Below are 17842 nucleotides of genomic sequence, written 5' to 3'. Positions count from 1 at the left end.
CGGGTGCTGCTTGCCGCGGACGACGTCTGGCCGGAGTCGGAGGAGGTCGCCGCGGTGGACGTCGGGCTGGACTCGCAGGAGGTCACCACCGAGGACGTCTTCGAGGCACTGGACTCCGTCGACCCGCTGCAGTCCGTTGAAGGACTGGAGTCCGTCGTCGCGCAGGATTCCGTGATCGCGCAGGACTCCGTCGAGGCGCTGCTGGTGGTGCCGGACTCCGTCGAGATGGTTGCGGACCCCGTCGACATCGTGCCGGACTCTGTCGATATGGTGCCGGAGTACTTGCCGCCGGGCGCTTTCGTTTGCGGTCGCTGCCATCTCGTCCATGAGGACCGCGAAGCGTGGAACCGTGCGCACTCGCGGTTCTACCCATGCCCTCGCTGCGGTCTTGTCCACGCGGACTACTCCATCGACGCCATGCTCGGCCACATCAACGTGGACTGCGAGCTTTTCATGGAGCACTACAAGGGCTTGCTGCCGACAAAGGACGACGCCAAAGCATCGGTAAGATAACTTAGAAAGGATGATTTAGTTCATGCAGCATTACAAATTTAGTTCATGCAACAATCGGCATTACAAGAAAGGATGATGTCTCTACTACACAAAAGCTAACAAGCATCGTTATAATTTTTTCATGCAGCAAGAGTAGCCCCGGCTTCATGTAGCAATGATGGATCATAAGGGATACAAGATGGCAACCGATCCTCTCTTTCTAATGTTTCTTTGTTCATGTGAGGTATCTTGAATTTGTTGCTCCATAACCTCTGAACTGTCCGTATATGAAGCCCAAATTGCTCGGCAACAATTGCAGTGTCCTTGCGTAGTTTGCATTGTTCCTTCTAGTCAACAAAACTTGATAAACTCGTTTACGGAGTTGTTCTGGTCTTCGGTGGGGTTGTCCAACCTGTACTTCCACGGTTGGGTTGTCCACTGCATGTTCTGTTAAAGAAAACAATGCTTAGTCATAGTAACACTTGTTCACGGCAAGTTCTACAAATGCATGAAAAAAATACTTCTTCTCGGCAGAGCTTAGCCATGGCATTTTCTATTTATAGGGAACAAAAAATACCAGCAAGGTTCATTCATAGTAACACTTGTTCACGGCAAGTTCATAATACTACTCCTTCACAGCAAGTTGGAGCTAATGGAACAAGCAAGTTCATAGTACTACTTCATGGCAAGAATAAAAAAGTTACCAGCAAGGTTCTCTTCGTGATCGAAGTCGACGGCACCAAATTCATCTAGTGGTAAGTTCAAATCGAAACCTTAAAAAAAAACTGCATTCTTAGAACGAGAAGATTGAAGGCTCATAGTATAAAAGGAAACAATGACATGGTACGTTACCGCCGTGGTGATCTTCTTGTTCGTCAACATCAAGGAAGTCGTTGCCGACGTCGTGGTCTTCTTGCTCGTCGTCAACATCAAGGACGTCGTTGCCGTCGTCATCTTCTAGCTCGCCGAATTGAAACACGTCGTCGGCGTCGGCGTGTTCACTCACAGCAAGATCTAATTAAACGGGAAAAAAAGAAGCATATTCATGTCATGGATTATATTAGGAAAGGCAAACACATATCCATTGATTTTCTAAAAAAAAAGAACAGGCCATTCAGCCGGACGTGTCACATGCAACAAACAGAGAAGTTTGAAAAAAACATTGTTGCTTACCATTGTTGTTGACGTCCTCCGGTAATGGTGCGTTGAGATCAAAGGGCAGATTGCCGTCGTCATCTTCTTCTAATGGCACGTTGAGATCAAAGGCAGGGATGTAATCACTCATCGCATTGTTAAGTGGAAAGAAATGAGGTAGAAAGAGCACTGGAGCTAGCAGTCCAAGCGCCGGTTAAATAGGAAGGGGTAGCTGGACAGCCAGCCGAACAGAACGAGCGTGCACTGTGCGAAAAATCAAAAAAAAACCCGCGCGCGGCGAAATCCCGCGGACGACCAAAACACGCGCGCGCGTGAGCAGCTCAGAGGGCAAAGCGGAGGGCCAAAACGCGCGCAAGCACAGTACCATGCAAATCCATGCAAACGAGCACTTTTCCATGCAAATACAAAAAAAATACCGCGGCTGCCAGCACTCGAACAGTGGAGCTCCGGCCTTAGGCTGCGCAGCCTTGGCCAACCGAGCTATGGTAGATTGCTGTACAAGTAGCACCCGCAGCTCTATTTAATAGGGGCAAGACAGAAAAATTACCCCCAATTAATCACCCCTTGGTAACCAAACTCATGTCCTAAATGACTTCTAATTAGAATACGGAGGGAGTATATGAATGGCACCTGTATGAGTATTTCCACAAAATACAAGCACATATAAATGCTCCCTCCTCTCTCCTCTCCAGTTCATAGAACACAAGCTTGATGACCCTTCCCATTTCAAAAAACAAGCAAATATACAAATCAGCTCTCCTCTCCATTTGAGAGAACACGAGCATGGACCCATCCTCAAGTGGTAGCTTCACGAGTTTGTTGAACTCGCCGCGTGGACGGGTCCTCGCGCGCCGCCGCAGACAGGTCCCCCACGCGCCTGCTTCATGATTCTCCTCGCATGCGGCTCATCACTCCGAGCAGCCAATGCAATGTTGCTTGGATTAAACAATCGGAAATGATATACGCAGGGCAGGGCCGTCCCACAAATTTCATGGGCCCTTGGGCCAGTAAGACACTAAGGGTCCGGCAATGTAATATTTGAATAGGACGATTAAAGTATATAACTTGTAGCATATATTTAATTTTTCTTGAAAAGGTAATAGTACATCAAAGAAGATAAAAAAACGACAAAATAACTATGATGGTTACCTCAAATAAAACTACGGTGCTTCAGTGCTTTTTAAAAAAGCGTCTTCGGGCATTTCTTGATACAAAATCTTCAAGAACACTTACAAAATCAATTGTATCTAAAATATCCTTCTCAATGCTGCACATAGCCAAGCCATTTAATCTTTCTTGTAGCATAGTTGACCTCAAACACGCACTCACGATCGAGAACGAGTATACGAGCGGCCGCCGCCAATTGATACACAAGCCTGTTGGTACGCACTGTTGTCTTGCCGACGTATGGGCTGATAGCATCTACTATACAGTATACTATACATATGGGTATCCTCATGGGCCCCCAGCTTCATAGGCCCATGGGCATCGCACAGGCTCCCCCCCCCCCCCCCCACCCCCACCCCCCCCCACCCGCTCGCTGTCCCCAGATTATCCACTCGCTCGCTGCCTTTCTTTCTTCTTCCTCGCTTTCTCTGTCCTGCGCGCGCCCGCACACGCGCTGCTCCTGCACCGCGCCCCTGCTGCTCCTCCTCCTGCGCCGGAAACAATGGGCGCGGCACGGTGGTGATTCTGATTCATCAGAGGAATGAAAGGTTGCACGGGCAGCTGCTGCTGCTACTGCTACTGCTGCTAGCTGTATTATTCAGGATAGTGAGCTGCTGAACCACTGACAACTGATCATTTGTTATTTCCAGCGTAGTAGTGCTTTGTACTTAACAAATCCTTGCAGACTCTGCACCTGTGTGCCTGTGCATCCAGGGCAGCTAAGCTAGCTGCTTCCAGGCAGCTGCGGTGGCTGCCGAGTGCTTAGAATCACTCGATCGATTTGCAACGAGCTCTGACAAATTGCAATCGTCCAAGATAATAATAAGCATTGTAATTTATATTAGTTTTCAGAACCGAGGCAGCTGAAAGGATCAGGTTGGTGTTATCACCGATGCCAACGAGTTGAGGCCTCGCGAGTCACCATCGTCGACGCATTTGTAAGAACCTGTTTGCGATAGATACCCACTAGTAACGTCTTGGACTCGCTCTTGGCATTAGCATCAGCTGCTTGCATTGGCTCGCGTGTACACAAGTGACGGCCAAACGAAATATAATCCACGTCTGCATGCTTCAATTAACAATGGAATTCCATCTCAGTTCGTCTGAACTCGCATTGTGCAGGTCTGCAACGTACTTATCATATACTATATCCATCGGCCTGAAAAAAAAAAACATCTCCGTGGCCTTATTATTCGACAGGGACAATCCGTTTCAGATGCTTCAGGATGGGACAGGACGCATAGAAAATTTGAGATCGAGACAAGCGGCGACCCGCACGCCCCGGGAGATTACTGCACGACGAATCCCGTCAGATCTCTGTATATTTTGTCATTTTGGCGTTCTTTCAGCAAAAAACTCGTCAGTTGCGATTGCAACATGAACACATACTAGTAGCTCCTAGAGTAGATAGCAACTGTGCCAATGGCGTCCAAATTGCCGCCACTGTTTCTTTTCTTCCTTCTGATCCGTCGCAGCTTGCATGCATCCATATGATTGATGGGTTTTATTCGATTCCTGCTGCCTTCCACACGTGGAAACCCCGCTTTTGCCTCCTCGAGCTTCACGCCCGGCGAGTTCTTTTTTCTCTGCATCCCTAATTTATCGGGTAGCTACTGCACATAGCACCAGTCTCTTGCTTTGTTTTTGCGAGATCGAAACTCGTCACAGGATTACGGGAGGAGTTCACGCCAAAAGACTAGCAGTTCCATTCGCAAAATACTAGTAGTCCCAGTTTCCACGTTCATTCGCGTTGGTGCAAGTGTAAAGTTAACTTGTAGTAAGGCCACTTTGCTTGCAAACAAAAACTGTGTTCGAAACTTCTGGAGTTATAACAAGTCTGAAACATACAATCAAGTCAAATCATCATTTGAAATCTGATCAGTAAGCCAAATAAGTGTTATTAGATTCGTCAATCGTCATGACATGTATTTTCATAGTATAATTATTTTGTCAATCATCATTTTAAATCTGATCACTACACCTTTTTCTATAAATTTGATTAAACTTTAGAAAATTTAACTAAAGATAAAGCTGGGATTGCATATTTTTCAAGACAGAGAGGCAGTATATTGCAGTAACAGTCGAGAAAAGATGTGACCAAGGTCTACAGCCTTCTTTGGAAAATGCAGGAATATAAAAAAAAACGTAAATATAGAATGCCCTGGTATCATACTAGGGATTAAAACACACAGAAATATGTAAGACTGAACGTTTGGATACAACGTAGAAAAACACATGAATCTGATGAGAGATTGGCACAAAGGAAACTTTACATGAGATTCAATCTCTTGGTAAAATTCTTCCAATTAAAATTCCTATGAAATAAGAAATTCCAAAGAAAAATTGTATAGAATGTATAAGAACCCAATCTTTTATTCCAAAGGGCTTCATGAAAATTTTTCCTATTACATTTGATCCTCTAGAATTCCTATTGGTGGTTGGAGTTTGATAGAGGTAATCGCTTGAAAGTTTGTTTTTAGTCTTATTCCTTTGTTTGAGTTATTGATGGAATTAAGAGAGGGATATGTACTTTGTGTTGGTGTGAGTTTGATAGAGGTAATCGCTTGAAAGTTTGTTTTTAGTCTTATTCCTTTGTTTGAGTTATTGATGGAATTAAGAGAGGGATATGTACTTTGTGTTGGTGTGAGTGTTTTTTAGAGTGAAAAATATGTATCATAAGTTATGATAAATGATGTGGATGCATCCATCTTTCATTCGGATTGTAATTCTATTCCAATTACCGTGGCTCCATGTGACTAGTGGAAATTACCTCCCTCCCTCTTAAACTCTTATTTCTCATCCCGTCAAAACTCACTCCCACCCCACCAAACAAACCACATATTTAAAAACCTATATCTCTAAACTCCTATTACCTCCCACCAATTCTCTCAAACCAAATGAATCGCGGAGGTAGAAAGATGAATCCAAGTCATTGAATCTTGATGTAAGGGCATTAGTAATGCTTGAGGACGACCTCGGTCTTAAGATGGGTCCCACTGAGCATGAGCGAGGCCGTCCATGTATGTTTAAGACTTGGATTGGTCTTTGGGTGGATAAGTTGTACCAATTTCCGCCCGCCACCGTCACCTTCCCATGTCCCCAGCGTTCCTAACATCTTAAGTAAGAGTCATCGCCCTGCTTGCTACTTCCTTGATGACATAGAGGGTCGTAGGCATAATCCACGACATCTCAACGACATAGCCGCAAATTGGGGAAGACGAGGGAGCCAAAGTCTCCTCCTTCTCCAGCGATCAGTCAGCAACGTGGGGTCAGGGGTCGACGAAGACATCAGAGTCAAAGCTCCCTCTTCCTCAGCCCTCGGCCAGCCTTGCCAACGATGCCTTGCAAAGACAAAATTTTAATATGTAAGGCCAGGTCTTAAGGTTGAGGTTTGTCCTATATCTCTCTTCTCCTGCTAAGGTCGTCCCTCAAGTTGAGTCTGCAACGTAGGGTCGACCCTATAAATTCCTCGAGGCCTCCTTATTTCCAGCAATGCAAAAAAGAAATATGGCGGTAAGAGGTTCATGGGTGGAACATACAACCCTAATGATATAATTATACTCAAATATATAAGAGATTCTAGAGACATGAAATATTTTTTTGCATAAAATACTTTTCATCTATCAACATTTTATCCTTACCTGATGATATTGTCTGATTAGAAAATAAAGTGTGGATGTATGTATCTTTTCGTTCTCTTTTAATGTCAAAAATTTATACAATGCACTACGAGAGGAGTAAACTAAAAACAACTTGTTAGACGTAGAAGAAGAAGAAGAAGAAGAAGAAGAAGAAGAAGAAGAAGAAGAAGAAGAAGAAGAAGAAGAAGAAGAAGACAATTTTAAAAAGCAGAAGAAGGGCGCTGTTAGTGTTTCCCTGGCCGCGCCTCCTATATCTTCCCTCCAAACCCTCCTCGCCTCTCCATTAGTTAGCTAGTGCCTCCATTCCACGGTTGCTCCTGCTCGCTATTCTTAGCCCAGAGAGCGCGCCACCACAACACGTCCCCGCCGCGCGCGGCTTGCAGACACACGGCTGCCCCGGCCCGCGCACCCGTACGTGCCGTGCCGGCCAGCAGCCATGGACATCGACCTCGACCGGGCTCGCGCGCTGCGTGTCCTCGGCCGCGGCGCCATGGGCACGGTGTTCCTCGTCGCGGAGGGGGGGCCCTCGGCCTTGCGCCACAGCCGGTACGCCCTCAAGGTCTTCGACAAGCGCTCCGCCGCCGCCGACCGCCGCGCGCGGTGGGAGATCAACGTGCTGTCCCGCCTCGCGCACCCACACCTCCCCTCCCTCCTCGGCTTCACCGAGACGGACGACCTCCTGGCCTGGGCCGTCCCGTACTGCTCCGGCGGCGACCTCAACGAGCTCCGCTACTCGCTCCCCGACCGCGTCTTCTCCCCCGCGGCCATCCGCTTCTACATTGCCGAGATCGTCTCCGCGGTTGCTGAGCTCCACGCCGCGGGCGTCGTGTACCGCGATCTCAAGCCCGAGAACGTGCTCCTCCGCGCCGACGGCCACGTCACGCTCACCGACTTCGACCTGTCCCGCCTCCTCCAGCCCAGCAGGTCCGCGGACTCGTCGTCATCGCCACCGCCCCCGCCGCCAGCGTCGTCCCGCGGTGGCCACAACCGACGGTCGCGCGTCCCCGCGCGGAGCGACTCGGTTCTCGGCCAGGCCAAGTCGTACTCCAACTCCAAGCCCCCTCATCAGCCGTGGTCCGCGGCGGCGTCGCCGCGGCAGCAGCTCCAGAGCCTGGTCCGGTACATCATGGGCAGCGGCGGCGACGGAGGCGGGGTGGGCAGCAGGAAGAGCAAGTCGTCGCGGGTGTCGCCGGTGAGCCGGAAGCCCGCGAGCTTCGGCGGCTGCGGCTCCGGCGCGTCCATCGCCGCCGCCGCGTGGGGCAAGTCCTACTCCTTCGTGGGCACCGAGGAGTACGTGGCGCCGGAGATGGTGCGCGGCGAGGGCCACGGCTTCGCCGTCGACTGGTGGGCCGTCGGCGTGCTGGTCTACGAGATGGCGTTCGGCCGGACGCCGTTCAAGGGCCAGAACCGCAAGGAGACGTTCCGGAACGTGCTGCAGAAGGAGGTCGAGTTCCCGGGGGACAGCCGGCGACGGACGCCGGAGCTCGCGGACCTCATCTCGGGCCTGCTGGAGCGGGACCCGAGGAGGAGGCTCGGGTACGCCGGCGGCGCCGACGAGATCCGCGCCCACCCGTTCTTCGCCGGCGTGGCGTGGGACATGCTCACGGAGGTGTCCCGGCCGCCCTACATCCCTCCGCCGGCCGACGAGGACCTCGCGGACGGCGACGGGTTCGACGTGAGGGGCCACTTCAAGGACCTTCACCAGCCACCGCCTCCGAAGTCCGCGTCGGAGTCGTTCTCGACGGAGTTCTGAGCTCTGTTCGGACTAGCTCCTTTTGCGCTTTTATCCTCCGTAGATTACTGTATTGTAACCAAAGGATCGAGGGTGCCTGTACATACATGGAGACGGGGTTGGTGCTGTAAATTTGACGTAGAGTTGGTGGGGTTGTGCAAACATTTTGGGAAGGGCAACAAGGGCTGGCTCTGGCTGGCGCACGTGTGGGCTCGCGCGCTGCGCTCGAGGCATTTTTCTTCGTGTGATTTTTTTCACGAGAGAATTCTGATGCGAATTAAAGTAGTAATTCTAGTTTCAGAGAACGTGCAATGTACAGTGCTCTGATCATCATAATACACAATCTTTAGTGGAGCTAATTAAACCTTTCTCCTTTTGTTTAGTTCTTTTTATTTTTTATTAACATAAGAGAAGAAAACGAAAGAACTATTGTTGCTACTACCAGGCTCCCAGCCACAAGGCCAAAGCTAAAGACAAAAACTAAGGTGCGAGGTAATCACAAAATATACAATAAGCACACCAAAACAAAAAAGGCCAAGCAAATAAGCAATAATAAATACAAAACCGCAAATTAAAAGAAGTTGCATAGTGGAGAACCAAGCAATAACATAACTGAAACGGTCAGTAGTTTTTTTTAAGGTGATTGTACCATCAATATATCAATCATAACTAAACTCCTAAGTTCAATTTACCGGTGGACCTGAATCGATATCAGAATTCGTCAACAATGGTTGGCTTTTTTCATATATACAGGGGTGATTCCATTGTATATGACAGAGTTTTATGGCTTAGTTACAGCTTACAAGCTTTAACTAATGTGGCCTGAGACAGACACATTTTTTCTCTCTCTTTTTGCGAGCAACACATACTCTCAATAATTGTTGATTCACCATGGCCGTTGCTTATATTAAACATGGCCATCGGATTCGTACAGATGCTGTGCTGTTCCGAGCTGTTGGTTGTTGAGACAAACCACGTCAATGGCTCAAATGCCCCCTCTCCCACAGTCCCACGGCGCCAAAAATTTTAAATGACATGCGGAAAATTATTTTTGTGTCAGAATTGAACAAATCAACGTTTAAAAAAATTCAGAATCTCTGACACTCTGTGCACGGGTGAACGATCCAGTCTGATGGACTGACCTACAGCATGTTCGTTTCGGCTGAATTGGCTTATAAGCCATGGCTGAAAGTACTGCTGGCTGGTTTGGTGTGAGAGAAAAACACTATTTAAACCATGGATTATAAGCCAGATACGAGCGAATAAGTCGAAACGAACAGGCTGCTATATTATTTAAGCTCCTTATTTGTTACTATGTGCATATCGATCTTATTTAGTTCAGAAATCAGAAAACACTATTATCAGCGGTTGGCAATTATTCTGATGCATTGGACATGATAACTTAACGCTCGTGTATTATCCATAACCAATCGGTGGTCTATGCAGTACGTGTGAGCTTGCAAATGCAACCCCTGCATGCATGACACTAGCAGCTGGCTGGCTGGTGCGCCATTACACATCTTGTTAGCTGCCTGCCTAAAGAGTGTTTTAGTTTGACCAAATCTTGTTGGGCAGGCGCCTCATAACACGCAGCAGTCCTAACCTTTTCTGATCTCATTGCTTGTTTTTGCAACGTTGCCAATACAGGTTTTTAAACGTACGGGTTTTGTGTATGTTGCTTCTGACTACCGCTGTCTATGTTTAAGTGTGAAGTTTAATACTAGTAGTAGGGCACTTGGCTTATTTAAGAGAAGTTCCTGGAGAATGTTCAACGATTAGGAGACATATGGCCCTTGCTTTATGCGCAAATTTGGGGACTGGTAACCACATCCAAAAAGCTCTTTGCTTGTTAATTCGGTAGTCCTATCAAGATAAGGAAATTGCTTGTCACTATGTAAGACGAAACCAGGCGGTAGTGATTGTTCAAGACACTAGCTGGTTCTTCTCTAAGTACACTGAATCTTCTGCTTCTTTGGATCATTGGATGATGATGTTTGTAGCGGTGGCCCAGATCATCTCGAATTTTTCATTTGAGGTTACGTATCATCATAGATGCATTAGTGATTTGTGACGAAGAATGTTTTGCAGCTTATTGCCGTCTGGGTTCCAAAATAGCTGCACACCTCCTTTTCCGAGAGCCTACAAATCTATAATATTTTACAAAGGAAAATCATCGTAGAAGCGCTTATCTTGACCCACCAATACTGCACGGCGTTGATGTATTCAATAATGGACCGTGCGGCTCCACTAATCAGCAGTAGAGGGCTAGATGCAACAGGGGTCTGGGCCGGGGTGGGGGTTGGGGGCAGGGGTGAGACCCGCAGCTTGATGGGCCTTTCTCAGTCTGAAGCTTCGCCGGCGGTGCTCCATGGACTCGCTTTCTCCGTCGACGCCGTCGGTCCTCAGGAGTCAGGATGCTATGCTCGCTGATGACACCCGCCCAAGCTCGTAAGCACTCATCAGCTCAAGCAATAGTGCAGGAAAAGAAAACAAGGGATTGGAGTGGATTCCTTTTTTTTTCCTGTCTCTTTGGATTGCAGGAATGTAAAACTCAGGAAAAGGAAAAATGTAGGAATAGAATAGGAATACAAGTGAAAGACAGAGAAAATTCAAAACATAGGAATTTTTGATACCTAGGTGTTTGGATAGGCAAAGGAGAAACACAGGAATCTTAAAGGATTTTTAGGAACAAAGCGTGATTGATTTCTTAATCAAGCTAATTTATTCTATTCCACTCTCATGGTTAGACGTCTCATAAATTCACTGTTTGCCTTGTTCCTTGTGCATAGGAATTTTTGCATGAGGTCTAGGTGGATTGTTTTTTTCCTATGGAATTGAAGGGGAAGGAAAGTTTCCTACGGAATTCCTAGGACCAATTCCTACGGACCAAAGGCTACTACAGTTATTCTAATCCTATGGAATCTCAATCCTATATTTTTCCTTTGTTCCACCTCCATTCCAAAGGGGCCCTAAAATTGGCGTTTCAGCTTCCTTTCCTCTATTTCTTCTTGATTCCTGCGATTTTCCTTGGGAATTCCTCTCTTTAACCGGTTTGATTTCTGCACTACACACGTTCTTTTTAAGATTAGGATCCATTGGTCGAGCTGAAAAGGACAAATGCTGGAAATTAAACCCCGGTTTATCAGCTTGCGTTGATCAGTAATAATTTTACACAGTATGTGTTGTCCACTTGCCCACCACATTTATTTTACATGCAATTTTTATCTATAATATTGTCTTCCACTACAGGTCCAGTTATGCTTCAGGTTATGGCATTTTGAACCCTTGAGTTGGTTTGTGTAATTTTCTTCCTCTTATGCAGACTCCTCTCAGAATCGCATTTGTTTTTCGCTGATTTCTCTACACTAGATTAGCTGTTCAGCGCCCATGATACAATGGTTTGGTTAGTTAATCTGCAGTTACACTAAAGGCCTGCCCACTGCAATTTGTGGGACTAGTTTGCCACTGTTTTTCTAAATCTTCATGATAACAATCAGGATACCTTAATCTGCAACAAAACTTTACCATTGCGCTTTCCACTTCACTTTGTAATATATATATTCATCATTGGAAGATGCTCCATCTGTTGAGAACTTCTCTTTATCTGTTATACTGATCATCTATCCTCATCAAGGTGCTCACCACCTCCCTCATGGAAAGCCTAGATTCGAAAGCCACCTGAGTGCAGGAAATCGCCAGGTCCAACAAGTCCAGCGCCTTTGCCTTCTCATCTTCAGGCCAGTACATGATCTCCTCATCTAGAAAGCTCATCACGCTGCAGTAATCAGCATGCTTCAGGTTCAGTCTCATCCATGCCACAATGTCAACGCCGTCTCCGAAAGCAGGATCGAGAGGCATCTTCCTACACAGGAGCTCGAGCAGCACCACACCGTAGCTGTAGACGTCACTCTTCTCGGTCAGTCTTGTGTTGTATCCATGCTCTGAAAAAATTTCCGACAACACAAGTGTAACTAACATAGGAGCAAACGATACGGCATTGGAATACTGTGAATTTTTGAAACAAGGAAATGATGAAATTTTACCTGGAGCAATGTAGCCAAGGGTGCCAATAACAACTGACACCGTTGCATCTGCATCCTCGTCACCTACGATCTTCCCCATACCAAAGTCTGCGATCTTAGGCACCAAATCCGCATCCATCAGTATGTTGCTTGACTTGACATCTCTATGAACAATCATCGGCACACAGTCATGGTGCAGGTAGGACAAGCCCTGCGCTGCGCCAAGGGCGATCTGATGCCGGACCTTCCAGTCGAGAGGCACTTGAGGTTTTCTTCCATGCAATAGCTCAAAGAGTGTTCCTTCAGGCATGTAGTCGGAGAGAATCACACCAAAGTTGCCACGGATGCAGTAGCCCTCCATCTTGACGATGTTCCGGTGCTTCACCATGTTAAGAATCTTCATCTCGATGGGGAATTTGATCTGGGACAGATCAACTGTCTTGACTGCCCACTGCCTTCCGGGAGCAAGCTCTGTCCGGTAGACCGTGCCATGCCGGCCTCTCCCGATCACATACTTCTCGCTCCAGTTGTCAGTGGCACGAAGGATGTCATCATAGGTCAGGTCTTCAGGCAATTCCTCTGTCGTGTCCAGGCCACGCACCGAGACATGTTTCGCCAACAGGCGACGCCGTGACCACTTCACCATGTAGTGAATTGCACACAGCCCAGAAACCATGACAGCCAGAGATGACAGTAGCAATGCTATAATGATCCGTGTGTTCCTTCTTATACGCCTCCTGGACTGGTTCTTGGAGCAAGGTGAATTTTCAGACTGTATGCATAGCTGAGGGTTTCCTAGAAACCCCTTGGGTGAATGTTCTGCAAGCTTAACCCAGCCAGCAGGGAGCAGACCAGAGAGCTGGTTGAACGACACATTCACCGCAGAGAGTGAGATCATGTTGCTCAGTTGCGATGGAATTGGGCCAGACAAGGAGTTCTTTGACAGGTCAAGCATTTCCAACATCTGAAGATTGCCAAGGTTGCTTGGGATCGTGCCGCTCAGCATGTTGCTGCTGATGTTTATGATCTGAGAGATGAACTGAAGCTTGCCTAAGCTCCAAGGGATAGCTCCTTCCAAAGAGTTGCTGCCGAGCTGCAGCTGAAGGAGGCCCTGTGTTGAGGTGAAGGCGTCTGGAATCTCTCCGCTGAGCTTGTTTCCACTGAGTACCAGATGCTGCAGGCTACTGAGTGATATGATCTCTGCAGGTATGGTTCCGTTGAGAAGGTTGTTCTGAAGATCCAAACGGACAAGTCTCCTGCAGTTTCCCAACTCATGTGGTATTGGTCCAGACAACTTGTTCGACGACAGGTTCAGGTTGCCAAGAAGGGTTAGAGCGCCGAGCTCGGGTGGTATGGGACCAGAGAAGCTGTTCCGAGACAGATCAAGCACTGTGAGGTTCTGCCATGAACCGAGCACACTTGGTATCTTCCCCTCAAACTGATTGCCACCCAATTCCACGTATGACCATCCAGTGTCGATCCCCAAATCTGAAGGTAAGCTCCCGTTGAACATGTTGTTTCCCAGACGGGCTCTCCACAGAGACTGGCACTTGATGATCTCACTTGGAATGCTCCCACTGAATCTGTTCAATGCAAGGTCAAGAATGGCGAGCTGACCTCCAGTGCAAAGACCTGGTGGGATTTTGCCATGGAAGTGGTTCCCCATGACGTCGACCCAAACAAGTCCATGCGTCGTGTTCAACCCCAGGTCTTGTGGGAGCTCGCCGGTGAAGTTGTTGAATGCCAGGAGGAGATCTCTCAGGCTGCTCATGTGGTTTATCTCTGCAGGGATCTCTCCACTTAGGCTGTTGTTGTAGAGCGCCAGCCTCTCCAGCTGCGGCATCTGCCACAGTGCTGCAGGCACAGGTCCGTGGAGCATATTGCGGTACAGGGACAGCCATTGCAGCTTCTTGAGCTCGGCGATCTCCGGTGGTATCACCCCTGTAAGGTTGTTGTTCTGCAGGTCAAGGATGACCAGCTCCTGGCATTTCCCTATCTCCGGTGGAATTTCGCCGGTGACGAACGTGTCCTTGATAGTGAGCCACTGCAGTCTGCTGAGGTTGCTGATGACCGCCGGAATTGTCCCGGTGAACTGGTTATTGTGCAGGCGCAGCGTTGTCAGAGACCCACATCTCCCGATGGACTCAGGGATGGAGCCATTGAAGCCATTCATCGAGGCCACAAAGTTCTCCAGATTCCCGAGCTCGCCGATGCTCTCCGGCAGCTCTCCGGTGAACAAGTTGCTGTTGAGGAAGAGCTTCTGCAGCTTGGTCAGGGAGCCGAAGAAATCGGGCAGGGTGCCCTCGATCTTGTTGGAGGATAGGAACAAGACGGTGAGGTTGTCGCAGTTGCCGAGGCTCCACGGGAGCTCGCCGGTGATCTGGTTGCCGTAGAGGCTCAGGTACTGGAGCCCGCAATGCAGAGGAAACTCCGGGACCGGCCCAGAGAGGCCGTTCCCGCTGAGGCTCAGGTAGGTGAGCACCGGGAGCGCGGCGACCTCGGGCGGGATGGCGCCCGAGAGGGAGTTGTTGCTGAGTTCGAGCGTGGCGAGCGCGGAGCACGCGGCGAGCGCGGCGGGCACGGCGCCCGTGAAGCTGTTCAGGCTCAGGTCGAGCGTCGCGAGCGCCGGCAGAGCGCAGAGCCGAGGCGCGGATGCCGCGAGCTCGCCGGACAGCCCCTGCCCGGAGAGGTTCACCGCCACGACCGCGCCCGTGGCGGTGCACTGGACGCCGAGGAACGCGCAGTGGCTCGGCCCGGTGTCACTGGTGTTGGTGGTGGTGGCGTTCCACGATGGAAGGAGGACACGCTGGGAGGCTGGCGGCAGGGAAGTGAGGAAGGCGCGCAGGACGGCCGCGTCGCCGGCTCCCTGGGACGCCGCCGGCGTAACAGAGGCGGCGAGCGTGAGGAGGAGCGAGAATGCGGCGGCACACGACATCGGAGGGAGCTAGCTGCTGTCTTGAGGAGGAGAAGGCGGCGGCGGAGGAGGCTGTCTGCTGCCGGCGCGCGCTCTGAACTCTGAATGGAGGAATGGCAACAGAGAGATGGGCGGATGGCCATGGTGAACCATGAAAGCATATGCATATATATAGCTCTGACCTCTGAGAGCGATCACCATGGCGCGCGTAATTTAAAATTACTGTTGGGTCTAAATTTTGTGTGTTGCTACATTGCAGATTTGCAGGCTGCACCATCTGTGGAAATTTTTTAAATTGAATATAGTTTCTGAATCCACTTTCTAGAGCCTGACTGTGACGATCAGGCTATCCGAGACCAAGTTGCTGATGGTGGTTGAGCTTTCGGCTAATATTCCAAGCACAGATGCTAGGTAACAAGAACTGGTGAGGGTGCAGGTGATATCCACAGGAGGAATTCATCTGTGCGAGTTGGATTTTTTCTAGGGTTCAGAATCTTTGCCCTGCCTTTGTGACCGCTGATAATCTGTGGAGGCAACGAGATTTTGCAGTGGGCTTAGGTGCAGCTGTGCAGGATCCTCTTGTTGCAAGTTGGTGTAATTATATTATTATCTGGTTCATTCTTTGTGTCAGCAGTATTTGACTGCTTATCAGACCCATTTAGTACAGTATAAGCTGTTTATAGCTAAAATAAACTTAAACTTAAGTAAATGGCACATTTTTCGTATTCTGTTTTTTTTTTGCAATGCTTCTTTTCACAGCTCTCGTTTGTACTAAAAACATAAAAGTTAAGTCATACTACTAGCTTTTTTTACCGTACTTTTCCACTATTTGTGTAATTTCTCAGGAAGTGCTTCTCCTCACATGCACATCTACAAAACAGAGCCATTATTTTGAGTCTCTCATCCACTCGACAGCCATCTCTATTTTCTTTTACGTTAGGCTTAGTTTTATGGCGTTGTTTTCAAGACCGCCATGTCATATAGAATAAAATAAAACTTGGATGAAACATCCACTCTCAATGCAAAGTTTCATTCTATAGTTTAATAGACATTTAATTTCATGACTCATAGAGAGTTGGTAATAGTACCAAGAGAGTTTCATCTTCTTATCTCTATTTTTAAGCACACTGTCATGTCATCAAAAGTGCCTATATGAAACTTATTTAATGCAAATGAAACACATGAAACTTCCACTGAGACAGACCTTAGGATCGACTTTTAATAGTAGTAGTTTTGACCATGTTCTTATTCTGCAAATTGTTTTTCATATTTCCAATATGGCAATATCCATATCGTATGAGTTATGATCAAGTATACTTTAATAATTTTACGTACTCTAAACTATAAATATTTTTATTAAAAAAAAGGAAGCTCAAAGTTGCTACAACAAATTGTGGACCATGTAAATGGAGGAATGTAGTTCTGCTTGATGGTCATCTGACTGTTTTTTTAACATGAAATCCCCAAAAGGTTGGTCATCATGTGTGTATGGGCACTACCCTTTGTGTCAGCCTAGCCTACCGCACCTCACCATAGATCTAGTGGGGGTGCCCAAAGTTGCTGCTGGTAATCTGCAATAGACCTGCATGCCTGCTGATTAAGGTTTGCATCAGTGCAGCTAATAAGCTATCCTATGACCAAAAGCATGTGCCGACTGGTTCATCAATCATCACCGTCGTCGTCATTCAGCACTAGACACTTAGGACAAGTGCACTCTGCTCGTAGAGGGTGGCAGAGGCAAATGTTGGTGGTGTTGCGGTGGGGGTGGTTGTGAAGGAGGGCTAGTGCTCAAATGGGCCTACTAGTAGTACTGGCATGCCGGGCCTACAGCAGAATTGGTGAGAGTTTGTTTGTTTCTTGCTTTCTTTTTCTGAAAAATTCTTTGATGCATGCTTTCTAGATGACAGAAACAGTGCTGCAAGCGCTGCTTCTATGTATGATCCCCTGGCAAACCGCACTGAATGTGCTCAAATAACTAACGCATATGAGATTCTTTTAATTTGCATTGTGTGCTGTTGTTCTAATTCAAATAACTAATCCAACTGCTCATCTAATGGCACCATCAAACGACCCAAATGGCAAAAGTAGTCCACCCCAAGCCCGCGCACGACTCAGCTTGGCTTGGCTTGTGCGCGCGCATGGCACGTCCTTCACATCTCTTAACTTGACAAAGGTACACACACAAGCCACCTATTTGAGTTGAGACAACATTTAGTCAAATCACATATGTGATTAAAATGTTAATGCACCTAGCATTTAATATGGTTCTTAGGATGTATTCGATTTTAACTAAATTAAAATGGGCCATGCCCAATTAAAATCCAACATTTTCTAAATGACTTCACATGAAACTTTCAACAAAATCTGACTCATCGAAATTTACCCCCTTCGTTGCAAACAATGAACCCACCTCAAAACGTCTTAAGCTTATTTGATGTTCGGTATTCTTGGAGAGATAAAATGTTATGATCCTTTTTACTTATCGGTTAATTTAGATAACAAGGAATGGGATTGTTTTTTCACAAATGCCGATCCAAATCTCTTTTGCATGTTCTATTCAAGAGAGCTCGTTAACTTTGATTTTGGGCTCAATTGCAACAATGTAAGGATCAGCAAGCAATGAGGCTCTTTGCTTCCTATGGATGGCCTTCGAGATTTAGAATTGGGTTCTATCTTGAATTTGTTTAAAACTTTTTTGGTTGAGTTGTGGAGTTAAGTT

At 47.6% G+C, this 17842-nt stretch overlaps 2 protein-coding genes across 2 annotated transcripts; one reads left to right on the top strand and one right to left on the bottom strand.

Moving 5' to 3' along the window:
* The first annotated feature begins 6807 nt into the window (after positions 1 to 6807).
* LOC136501916 (serine/threonine-protein kinase UCN-like) lies at positions 6808 to 8536 on the top strand. Its single transcript, XM_066497432.1, has one exon. The coding sequence runs from the start codon at positions 6892 to 6894 to the stop codon at positions 8206 to 8208; it is 1317 nt and encodes a 438-aa protein (XP_066353529.1). The 5' UTR covers positions 6808 to 6891; the 3' UTR covers positions 8209 to 8536.
* A 3251-nt stretch (positions 8537 to 11787) lies between these two features.
* Positions 11788 to 15144, bottom strand: LOC136499049 (leucine-rich repeat receptor-like protein kinase PEPR2). Its single transcript, XM_066494754.1, has 2 exons — positions 12231 to 15144; positions 11788 to 12128 (listed from the first exon to the last, which is right to left on the bottom strand). The coding sequence occupies exons 1-2, from the start codon at positions 15142 to 15144 to the stop codon at positions 11788 to 11790; spliced, it is 3255 nt and encodes a 1084-aa protein (XP_066350851.1).
* Positions 15145 to 17842: the final 2698 nt, after the last annotated feature.

The sequence above is a fragment of the Miscanthus floridulus genome, chromosome 13 (assembly GCF_019320115.1).
Source record: "Miscanthus floridulus cultivar M001 chromosome 13, ASM1932011v1, whole genome shotgun sequence".
Taxonomy (NCBI): Eukaryota; Viridiplantae; Streptophyta; class Magnoliopsida; order Poales; family Poaceae; genus Miscanthus; species Miscanthus floridulus.
Note: the sequence above shows the minus strand (reverse complement) of the source record. Positions and strands in the feature narration are given on the sequence as shown.